Source organism: Myotis lucifugus, unplaced genomic scaffold, assembly GCF_000147115.1.
Source record: "Myotis lucifugus unplaced genomic scaffold, Myoluc2.0 scaffold_91, whole genome shotgun sequence".
NCBI lineage: Eukaryota > Metazoa > Chordata > Mammalia > Chiroptera > Vespertilionidae > Myotis > Myotis lucifugus.
In genome coordinates this window covers 2,620,553-2,632,952 of record NW_005871139.1, presented here as the reverse complement: position 1 = coordinate 2,632,952, position 12,400 = coordinate 2,620,553, and the positions used below count along the sequence as shown (strand labels likewise).

The 12,400-nt window shown below is 37.0% G+C and overlaps 1 protein-coding gene across 9 annotated transcripts in view; it reads left to right on the top strand.

Annotated features, from left to right (window-relative positions):
- The window catches only part of CCNT1 (cyclin T1), a 52,520-nt gene that overhangs the window by 26,656 nt on the left and 13,464 nt on the right, over positions 1–12,400 (top strand). For 5 of the 9 annotated variants that reach the window (XM_014458198.2, XM_023756318.1, XM_023756317.1 and 2 more), the window contains 5 exons: positions 557–617; positions 3,199–3,261; positions 4,676–4,721; positions 5,847–6,010; positions 6,172–6,242. In XM_014458198.2, coding sequence (XP_014313684.1) covers positions 557–617; positions 3,199–3,261; positions 4,676–4,721; positions 5,847–6,010; positions 6,172–6,242 — 405 coding nt within the window. The remainder of the gene's footprint in view (positions 1–556; positions 618–3,198; positions 3,262–4,675; positions 4,722–5,846; positions 6,011–6,171; positions 6,243–12,400) is intronic. The other 4 variants (XR_002829964.1, XR_330067.3, XM_023756315.1 and 1 more) reach the window with 2 other exon arrangements.

Below are 12,400 nucleotides of genomic sequence, written 5' to 3'. Positions count from 1 at the left end.
GTATCAGCATTTGAAAACCCTAACTTACTCTGGTGCGTGTCACATATAGAAATTTTTTGATATTGCACCATAGTAAACAAAGATTTATATTTTTGATATTTATTTTATATATTTAAATGCATTTAACAAAGAAAAATCAATCCAAAAAAATGAGTTCGCGTGTCACTTCTGACACGCGTGTCATAGGGTTGGCCATCACTGGCCTATAGGAAGGCTCTGGAAATGTATTCTGATGATGTTGAAGATGATGTATTTTTAATTTTCTTGTAGCTATATCAAATGAACTATAAAACCTAAAATGTCAGTCTGAAAATGAACCAAATCTCAGGTGCTTTTTCTGTAGCTATTTATGAATAAAGTGTTTTCTCTCAGTATACTCCTTTTTTGTTTTAAAAGGAGAATCTGTACTGAATAGGGATAAAGATTAATTTCAGTTCCTACTCCATCTCATAACTCCACCCCTGCCTTTTGTGGCTTTGGTTTCTCTGGGAGGGGTGTTAGCATTGTTTACACTTTATATTAGTATATTGTACCTTATGTGTCTTCTCACCTGCAGGCTTACCTGCAACAAGTTCAAGATCTGGTGATATTAGAAAGCATAATTCTGCAGACTTTAGGTAAGTTTATTTTCCTTTAACACATTAAAGAAATATGCATGTACTATGATATGATTTTAACATTTGCAAAATAGGAAACAAGAGGACAATTTCTTGGAAAGGTTTTGCAAATTTAGAGGTTATTGAGCTCACTTTTACCTATATGGAAGAAAGGATGAAGGCACACTGACCTCTGAAATAGCAGTCAGCAGTCCTTTTTTCTTCCCCATTCTGGGATTCATGATTTGCTTTTTAAGGTTTGGCAGTTTTTAATTTTCTGATAACTAATGGCAGCAACTATTTAAAGAACTCTTTTCCTTCCATGGATTTTTATAGTCTGTCATTATAGTTAGGTAACATTTGTTTTTAAATTGGAAATCAGAGTTTAGAATGGCAGAGTGTAGGTGGAAGAATTCAAGCTACAGTAAGTCCTCCCTTCATCAATAGGTTCTTAAAACTGGCTTTAGTGAAACTATATATAATGAAACTAATTTTACAATAGACTAATTGATATGAACAAGAGTTAAGCTCCTATGGCATAGTTCTGGTCACAAAAACATCACCAAACTTGTAAATAAAGATCCAAAACACTTCTAATACTACACATTGAAATAAATGTGAGCTATGCATACATTTAAGAAAGATTAATAAAAAACAAGTAAGATAATTATTTTCCAACCCGAGTATTTCAGCTCAGAGTTGGGGATGGCTGGAAAACTATTCCAGCAGCTCAGAGCACAAAGGCAGGAACCCACTCTGACAAGATGCCCTTCCATGCTGGGCGTGCTCACTCCCACACTTACTCAGACTTGGATAGTTTAGACACACCAATTCATGTAATCTGCACATCTTTGGGATTTAGGAGGGAACTGGATTACCTGGAGAAAACCCATGCAGACAGGGGGAGAATGTGCAAACTCCACACAGACAGTGGCCCCAGCTGGGAATCAATTTTTTTTGTCTCATCAACATTATAATGAAAATAGAGCCCCGGGTGCACAAATTTGTTCATGGGTAGGGTCTGGCCATCCCATCCCAATGGGGGCCGATCGGGGCTGGGCAGGAGTGGGGGACGGGCTGCAGGTGGTTGGGGGTGATGATCGGACCCCGATCGGTCTGGTTGGCCGCTGCGGTGCACGTCATAGTGATCGGTCGTTCTAGTTGTTCCAGTTGTTCTGGTCGCTTGGCTTTTATATATATATATATATATATATATAATATATAGATGACATTGAACAAAACAAAGTTACTTGAGGATCTGCTGTATAGCAGTTCATCGGCAACGCTGGTGATATTCTGTTGTTAATCTAGTAGTATTATTTTCATCAGAGAGACTACCTTAAAAAGTTTATTAGCAAATATGGAAAATAAAGATTTCATTGCAACACACACACACACACACACACACACACACACACACACACACACGGTGTCCCCCCAAAATGTATATGTACTTTGAATGATTATAAAGTCAGTGTTTATTAACATACAGTTCATTTTCAGAATTTAAAAGAATCTACAGAAATGAATAATTTTTTCGGTCAGTGCCTGATGACCGTTCTGGTCCAGGAACTGCTGATAACACAAAGCAATGGAATCAAGAATCGTTTCGTTTGGTATCTGTGTGTCCTTAGGTCATTGACTGTTGCCGGTTTTGTACCATAGACTTCCTTTTATGTATCCCTATAAAAAAGTCTAGGGGCACTTTAGGATAAATTTTCTTTGTTCAAAGCTTAGTCTGACCACCCATTATTTCAAATGAGTTAAACCTGAAAAAGAGTGAAAATTAAATGACTTATCAGATGTTAAAGTGTGTGTACATTTTTTTGGGGACACTAGACACACACACACACATAAATATATACACACTGAGTTCTTTATCACTGAAGTTAATTTCTGCTAAATAAATTATCTTCATTGTGACCATATTTTAGGGGACAATGGTATTTTTCTGGTGGAATCAATTTTTATTAATATTTAAATGTGGAAACCAGTAAGATCTAATTTGCAAGAATCGGTTAGCCTTTTAGAATAATTTACATCATGTAAATTTCTCAATAGAATTTCTTTATCTAAAAATTTTTTTGTCTCATCAACTCAGAAAATTTTTATAGATAACACTGATCCTCCTTAAGTAGTTTAATAAAGATCATTGGGGTTGGATAAAATGATCAGTACCTATTGTAATTAAGATGATGAAAAGGAACAAAATTGAGGTAAGAGAATAGATTTTAAAATGTTTTCTCAGGGTTAAATGTTATAAGATAGTCAACACTTGATTAAAACTGCTCCTTCCAACCATATATTACTACATTCTGTTGTACCTAAAATGTGTTTCATGTTTAGAGGATATTGGTTTTCAAGGGTCTTGAGATTGCATTAGTTTTACTATGTTAGTGGTATCTTCTAGCTCAAAGTATTATAAGCAGCTTTGGAGATAATGTGTCTTAGAGAGAAGCATGCTGCATGTTTTGTGGGACTTAACCTCTGAACAATAATTTGGGGATAGGAAAATACGGGAGGCCTTTAATGATGACTCAGATAAAAGATGTATAAAATGTCTTGAGTACTTTAGCTTTTTAACCAGTTAACTTTTTTTTAGGCTTTGAACTAACAATTGATCACCCACATACACATGTGGTAAAGTGCACTCAACTTGTTCGAGGTAAGGAATCCCAGCTTGAGAGAGTGCTCTAAAATTGTTTTACCATTTAGAGCAGCGGTTCTCACCCTGTGGGTCGCGACCCCTTTGGCGGTCGAACAACCCTTTCACAGGGGTTGCCTAAGACCATCCTGCATATCAGATATTTACATTACAATTCATAACAGTAGCAACATTACAGTTATGAAGTAGCAACGAAAATAATTTTATGGTTGGGTCACAACATGAGGAACTGTATTTAAAGGGCCAGAAGGTTGAGAACCACTGATTTAGAGGCTAAAATTGCTGTATACAAATATATAACACAGCTGCTAATTAATGTGTTTAGGTGATCTCCATTTAAAGAGTTAGTCTCTTGAGGGATGTTTGTGAAAGCTGGGGGCAGATTTTGAAAAGTCACCAAATCATAAGTAACTAATAGCAATTTTAAGGATGTTTTGGGAATGGGCTATCTTAATTTGATTATAGGGTTGATTGTCCTAGGCATTCTTTAAGACCACCCAGAGGATCATTTAGAAGTTATTTGAACTTATTTCCTTGATTGACAATCCTTTTTATTTTAATTTTAGTAGCGATAATTGCATGGAACCCAGTTTCTCTTACTCAGTTTAAATATTAGTATCAAGAATATCAACGTATCATTGTGCATTTCAGTACCTTTTGTAGATCAAACTGATAATTGGCTTATTTTGAATTTTGCTTTTGTGTGTTTTATCTGAAAATTCCAAAAATTTTCCCTGAGTTTTTGATATTTCGAAAGCATTAAATGGCTTGTGTTGAGCAAGGATAGGCTTAAAGATGGACATATGCTAATATTTAATCTAAGGAAGATTAAAATTTGTTTTGTCATCCAGAGCAGTTTTTTTGTTTTGGAAGAAGAAACTTTCTTTTGGTAATATATTAAATAACTTGTTATTTGATTACGTTAGGATTAAATCACAGGTTACTTAATTTAAACTTATTATTTTAAAGCACAAATCACTTTTCCCAAACATATCAAGGTCTTTTAGATTCTGATCTTGCCTCCACAGTAGTTCATCCCCTAGTTTAGTATTTCTCAGTGAACCGTTGTATCAGAATCTGGGTACTTGTTAAAAATGCTTGGGTCCTTCTTCAAACATACTGAGTCAAAACTCTAAGGAGGATGTCAGAAATTGCATTTTAAACAAGTGTCAGATACTCAGTGTAAAGAATAAAGCTTGAATTCCTAGGTCTGGAAGCAATCCAATTATTTATAATTAAAAATTACTAATCTGTTTTTGGTAGAATGTAAACTTCATGTGGTCAGGAACCATGTCAGCTTCATTTACCACTATATTATCTACCTTGCAAATATTAAATGCTACTAATTTATTGTTGAGAATATATGGAACTAATAATTTTTTTCCCTCCCCCTCACTTTTTTTTTTTTTTTTAGCAAGCAAGGACTTAGCACAGACTTCTTACTTCATGGCAACCAACAGGTTTATATTTTAATATTTTTCCTTTATATTTTTGGGTTAGAACTTTACTTGGGTTGGGATTATCACTTTTTGAAGGGCATAAGGAATGATGTCAGGTTTGGCACTTAGTAAACTAGAATCCAAAGACCCAAGCATGGATCTTTGATTACAGTGTGTCAAACAATTCTCTGGTTAATGTTGAATTTTATGCAATTTTCATGTTGTGCTATACATTTCCATGGTGTTTTTTAAATTTGCTAAGGTGATGTAATTATATACTACTGATTGATAACCTTCTTAATTCTGCATTTTACTTAGCTTTAAAATATCCAAGAGCATAGTTCTGAAAGTTGGTAAACTTGGAATTCATTGATAGTGACTGAAAATCTGATTTGGAGGATTTTAAAAGACTCTTTGTTTTTCCCATACTCCCAGATAAATGGGCATATATATGTGTAAAGAATTGTAATACTTTTTCTTTTTAAAGAAAAAATTAATACATAACTTGTATTATCAAATGACTTGCTCATTCTTATCTCCAGTCTATTGGTTGTTCATGGAAACCAAAGACATTCCTAATGACTGTCAGGGCTAAGAAGTTCATTTTAATAGACAGATAAATTTTAAAAATAAACCAGCAATTGAGCATATTCACACTTGAGAGAGTGATTGTCTATTTATTTCTTTAAATAGACCAGACCTATGATTGGCAAGAGACAAGATAATTTTTAGGATATTTTCTTAGGTATTTAATTTAGAAATTATACATATTACAAATCTTATTATTTTCCTTAAGTTCTGAGCTTATTCTCAGAATAATTGATCCTTGTTTTAAAAAACTGAGTACCCAGTTTATTTTAGGTTTTTGTTTTTGTTTTTGGTCCATTAGTTATATGAATTGAATGATGCGTAGTCAGAAAATTTATAAATGTTACCTGAGCTGGTGGGTTAATAGAAAATAATGTTTAGTGCTGGATCAGAGCACTGGGTATTTCTTACCCTTCTTGCTTGCCATTGGTGTTTTTTTTTTTTTTTTACTTTTTTTTCTTTTGTTTTTGTTTTTTTTAAAAAATAATGGAGAGTTTAACTTTGGGTTCAGAATTGAGAGCTCATGATACTCTCTTGTTTCCTTCCCTCTGATGTCAGCCTGCATTTGACCACATTTAGCCTGCAGTACACACCTCCTGTAGTGGCCTGTGTCTGCATTCATCTGGCTTGCAAGTGGTCCAACTGGGAGATCCCAGTCTCAACTGATGGGAAGCACTGGTGGGAGTATGTTGACGCCACTGTGACCTTGGAACTTTTAGATGGTAAGTTTTAGAGTAAGGGTCCTTGAAAAGCACTTCATCTTGATCTGTCACATATCTGGCCAAAGGTGACTTGATTCAGATGAAAATAGTTAGTTGAGGTTATTCTTGTTTCATTACTTTGTCTCTGTGAGTTTTTCTTAAATGCTCTATTTCATTTGTAGAACTGACACATGAATTTCTACAGATTCTGGAGAAAACCCCCAACAGGCTCAAACGAATTCGGAATTGGAGGGTAAGAATTATTGTTGTCAGCTTATGGAACAGAACAAACTATTTTCTTTTTTGGAATTTCCCTTCTTGTAGTTATGCTATAATCATAACTTCAACTTCATATCTTGGGGTACAGGCCCAGAGGCAATGGCTGTAGGTGATAGCAGAATTTGTTTTGTGTTTTACAACTCTTGTGATACAGTCCTTTGGGCAGCAACGTTGGTTGAGTATTTTCTGTGTGGAGACTGTTAAGGGGAAAACATGGCTTCTTTGAGTCATAGAGTTTTGGCTTCTGGTAGAGGAAAGATACAAAGCTACAGGGTTAGAGCTGATACCATAATTTTGTCTTTATATTACCTGCTTTTGAAATGGATTTTAGAATTTTGTTTTTATATAGATTAAGGTCTGAAGTTGTCTTTCAGATATTTTTCAAAGTCTTACTTATGAATAATGAAATAATTCCTCTTTTTATCCTGTGTCAGAAAGTTTATTTTAAAAACATTCCTGAGTCCAGCCAACATGGCTCAGTGGTTGATCATTGACCTATGAATCAGGAGGTCATGGTTTGATTCCTGGTCAGGGCACATGCCCGGGTTGTGATTTGATCTCCAGTGTGGGGCATGCAGGAGGCAGCTGATCAAAAATTCTCTCTCATCATTAATGTTTCTATCTCTTTTTCCCTCTTCCTTCCTCTCTCTGAAATCAATAAAAACACATTTAAAAAACAAACAAACAAAACACATTCCTGAACTGGCTGGTGTGACTCAGTTGGTTGGTCTTGTCCCGTGCACCCAAAGGTTGTTGGTTTGATTACTAGTCAGCATATGCCCAGGTTGCCAGCTCAATCTCTGGTAGGGGATGTGCAGGAAGTAGCAGATTGATGTATCACTCTCACATTGGTGTTTCTCTTTCTCTCTTCCTCTTCCTTCCTCTCTCTCTAAAATTCAATAAAAATAGTTTAAAAACACACACACACAAAAAACAAAACAAAACAAAAAAACCCCATATAAAACATTCCCTGCATTTCTTAGAAATCCAGACTGATAAGCTTAATTTTCTTTTGAGTTGAATAAGTTGTAGAAAATGAGTTTGCCTAGGGTTTAAGGGAAACTTGAGAGCATGTAGGTCATCTTTTAATCTATCTATACTAATAAAAGGGTAATATGCTAATTAGACTGGGAGACCTTCCGGATGTTCTTCCAGACAAAGCCATGGTGGCGGGGCCGAGGCAGAGGCAGTTAGGGGCGATTAGCCCAGGAGGGGAGGGCAGTTGGGGGCGATCAGGCCGGCGGGGGGGTGGGCAGTTGGGGGCGAGCAGGCCGGCAGGGGAGGCAGTTGGGGTGAGCAGGCCAGCAGGCAGAGTGGTTAGGGGAGATAAGGCAGGCAGGCAGGTGAACAGTTAGGAGCCAGCGGTCCCGGATTGCGAAAGGGATGTCCAACTGCCCCCAAGGGGTCCCAGGGTAGAGAGGGTTCAGGCCAGGCTGAGGGACACACACCACCACCACCCCCACTGCACGAATTTCGTGCACTGGGCCACTAGTTTAATATAAAACCTCATCAGGATTTGTAGAATTTGATTTTGGACTACCTGCAATCGCAAACAGTCATAAGGCATAGATGTTCAAGGATTAATTTTAGATATGCACAACTTCATTTCTCTTATTTCCTTGTAGCATTTGTATAGATTGCTGTGACTTTTTTCTTTTGGTGATAGAACACTTAAGTAAATTTTAAGGGTACAATACTACATTTGTTCTTAGCCAAAACGCCAAGAAGTGATTAAGTATACAATACTGTATTGTTAATTATAGGCACTATGCTGTATTGTATAGGTGTCTAGGATTTACTCATCTTATATAACTGAAACTTTGTACCCTTTGACTAATATTTCCTTTTTTCCCCCTCCCCCCAGACCCTGGCATTCACTATTCTACTCTGCATCTGTAAGGTTGACTATTTTAGGTTCCTTAATAAGTGAGATCATGCAGTATTTGTCTTTCTTTGTCTGGCTTTTAAAACAATTTTTTAAATTGATTGCAGAGAGGAAGAGAGAAGGGAGAGAGAGAGAGAGAAACATCAATGATGAGAGAGAATCATTCATTGGCTGCCTTCTGCACGCCCCACACTGGAGATTGAGCCCACAATCCAGGCATGTGCCCTTGACCGGAATCAAACCCGGGACCCCTCACTCCGAAGGCCGACGCTCTATCCACTGAGCCAAACTGACTTGGGCTGTGTCTGGCTTATTTTACTTAGCCTAAGGTTCTGCAGCTTCATCTATGTTGTTGCAAATGGCAGGATTTCCTTTTTTTTTAAGTTATGGTAAAATACAAATAAGAATATTTACCATCTTAACCATTTTTAAGTTTACAGTTTAGTGGTATTAAATATGTTCATATTATTGTGCAACCACCATTACTATCTATCTTCATAATTCTTTTCATCTTGCAAAGCTGAAACTCTATACCCATTCAACATTAATTCATTTCCTCTGACCATAGCATCTAGTAATGACTATTACACTTCTTGTGTTTATGATTTTGATTACTGTTAAGTACCTCATAGAAGTGGAATCATACAGTATTTGTGTTTTAATGACTGGTTTATTTTAACTAGCATAATGTCCTCAAGCTTCATCCATATTATAGCATATTGTAGAATCTTATTTGTTTTAAAGGCTGAATAATATTCCATTGTATGTATGTATGTACTATATTTTGTTTAACCATTCTTCCATCAATGGACACTTGGGTTTCTTCTAAGTTTTACCTATCGTGAATAATGCTGCTGTCAATATGGGTGTACAAATATCTCTTTAAGACCCTGCTTTTGATTCTTTTGGTTATATACCCAGAAGTGGAATTGCTGGATCATATGGTAGTTCTATTTTTAATTTTTTGAGGAACCTCTATACTATTTTTCATAGTGACTGCATCAGTTTACACTCCTACCAACAGTGCAGGAGGAATCCCTTTTCCCACATCCTTGCCAACACTTGTTTGTTGACTTTTTGATAATAGCCATTCTGACAGGCATGAGGTAATATCTCGTGGTTTTTATTTGCATTTCTGTAAAACTTAGCAATATTGAGCATCTTTTCATATGTCTTTTGACAATGTGTATATCTATTCTTTCTTTATAGAAATGTCTATTCAGGTCCTCTGCACATTTTTAAATTGGATTGTTTGTGTTTTTTTGATATTTAATTGTATGAGTTCTTTATATGTTTTGGATATTAAACTCTTATTAAATATATCTTTTTGTAAGTATCTTTTCTCATTCGGTAGATGGTCTTTACTTTTTCTTTTTTTAACTTTTTTGTTCAAAATATTACAAATATCCCCCCCATAGACCCCCTCTACCCCACTCCCAACCTCTCCCAAGGCCTTCCCCCCACTAATGTTTGTCCTTGACTATGCATGTTTAGTCTCTTGCCATTTTTTCTCCCCCCCCTTTCTGAAATACATCAGTCTATTGCATGTTTCAATATCTCTGAATCTGTTTTGTTCAGTTTATTTTGTTCATTAGCTTCCACATATAAGTGAGATCATGTGGTACTTGTCTTTCTCTGACTGGCTTAGATGGTCTTTTCATTTTGTTAATGGTTTCTTTGGTGAACAAAAGCTTTTTAGCTTGATATAGTCACATTTGTTCATTTTTATAATTTTGTAATTTGTTCAGTTCTATAATTTTATTTTTTTGGTACTATCTTTGTCTGGGTCTTTGGATCTCAGCGCCAGGTGATCGAGCCCTCAACCCAGGCTTGTGCCCTTGACCAGAATCAAACCTGGAACCTTTCAGTTCGCAGACCAACACTCTATCCACTGAGCCAAACCAGCTGGGGCTCAACGTTTATTTTTAAATTGCCAGTGTGTGTTGTATGTACTGGCCAGTTGGTCGGTTGGATGGTCAGACGGACAGACAGTCAGTCACTTAGCCTTTTATATGTATACTTGAGGCTTGGTGCACGAAATTTGTGCACTGTGTAGGGGGGTGTTCCTCAGCCTGGCCTGTGCCCTCACACAGTCCGGGAGCCCTCGGGGAATGTCCAACTGCCCGCTTAGGCCCGTTCCCCACAGGGATCAGGCCTAAACCGGCAGTTGGACATCCCTCTCGCAGTGCAGGACCCGCTGCTCCTTACCGGCTCGCTGCTCCTTATCGCTGCAGCAGAGGCAGGAGAGGCTCCCGCCACCACCTTTGCACTCACCAGCTGTGAGCCTGGCTTGTGGCTGAGCAGCACTCCCCCTGTGGGAGTTCACTGATTACCAAGGGGCAGCTCCTGCATTGAGCATCTGCCCCCTGGTGGTTAGTGCGTGTCATAGTGACCAGTTGTTCTGCTGTTAGATTTGCATATTAGGCTTTTATTATATAGGATATATATGTGTATGTATGTATATGTGTGTGTATATATATGTGCTATTTGTTTTTTGTATGCCTTATTGCTCTTTGTCCCTCATTTTCTGCATTACTGTCTTGTGTTTAGTTGATTTTTAAAAAGTAATTCTTTATTGTTGAAAGTATTACATATGTCTCCCTTTTTCCCCCATTGACTCCTTCCAGCCTGCCCCCGTCCCCTGCCCCAGGCCTTCACCACCCTATTGTCTGTGTCCGTGGGTTATGCATATATGTATACAAGTTCTTCGGTTGATTACCTCCCACCCACCCACCTTCCTCCCTTTCCCTTCGACATTCCACACTCTGTTCCATGCTTCCATGTCTCTGGTTCCACTCCATTCATCAGTTTATTTTGTTACTTAGTTGATTTTTTAATAGTAAAATTAAAAAATTTCTTATTTCCTTTTTTGTGTATTCTACAGCTATTTTTTTATGGTTATCATGGGGATTACATTTAACATCCTAAAGTTACAACTCTCTAATTTGAATTCATGCTAGTTTAACTTCAGTAACATATAAACTTCTCTCTCTCTCTCTCTCTCTCTCTCTCTCTCTTTTTGTTAATCCTCACCCGAGGATATTTTTCCATTGGTTTTTTTTAGAGAGTGGAAGAGAGGGGGAGAGACAGAGAGAGAGAGGAACATTGATGTGGGAGAGACATATTGATTGGTTGCCTCCTACATGAGACCCGACCAGGATCGGGGATTTAGCCTGCAACCAAGGTATATGCCCTTCACTGGACTCTAACCCGGGACCCTTCTGTCCTCAGGCCAATGCTCTATCCACTGAGACAAACCCACTAGGGCCAAACTTTTCTTCTTTACAGTTGCATTCCTACCTCTTTCAGTTGTTGACATGACAAAATTATATCTTTATACATTTGTGCCCCCAAACATAAGCTAATAATTATTTTAAATGTTAGGCTCATTATAACTAAGTTTTATACTAATAATTGTTTTTGTCTTTAAAATTTGCTAGCCTCTTAAAATCAAGTAGAAAACAAAAGGCGCAGTTACAAACCATTTAAAAATAATACTAGCTTTTATAATTGCCCATAGATATTTTTTCCTACATATAGCTTCAAGTTACCATCTAGTCTCCTTTCGTTTCATCTTGGAGGACTCCCTTGAGCATATCATGTAGAGCCAGTGTAATGGTCATGAACTTACTCAGTTTTGTTTATCTGGAAATGTATTAATTTCTCCCTCACTTTTTTGAAGGACATTTTTGCTGGATATTTGGTTGACAGTTTTTTTTTCTTTTAGCACCTGGAATGTACCAACTCTCTGGCATCCAAAGTATCTGATGAGAAATCTTGTGATCTTGTGTGGGATGATTTGCTATTCTTTTGCTGCTTTCAGGATTCTTTGTCTTTGGCCTTTGAAAATTTGATTTATAATGTGTCTCAATGTGAGTCTCTGTGAGTTCTTAGTTGAAGTTTGTTGAGCTTCTTGGATGTTTATGGCATATCTTTCATTAAATTTGGGAAGTTTTCAACTACTGTTTCTTCAGTTATTTTCTGTGCCACTTTCTCTTTTCTTCTTCGGAAACTGCCACAATGCATTTGTTGGTCCACTTGATGGTGTATCACAGGTTTTTTGTTTTTTTGTGTTTTTTCTTTTTTAACTGTGAGTACAGACATCTCTTCAAGATTCAGATTTCTTTTTAAAAAAATATATTTTATTGATTTTTTACAGAGAGGAAGGGAGAGGGATAGAGAGTTAGAAACATTGATGAGAGAGAAGCATCAATCAGATCAGCTGCCTCCTGCACACCCCGCCCGCC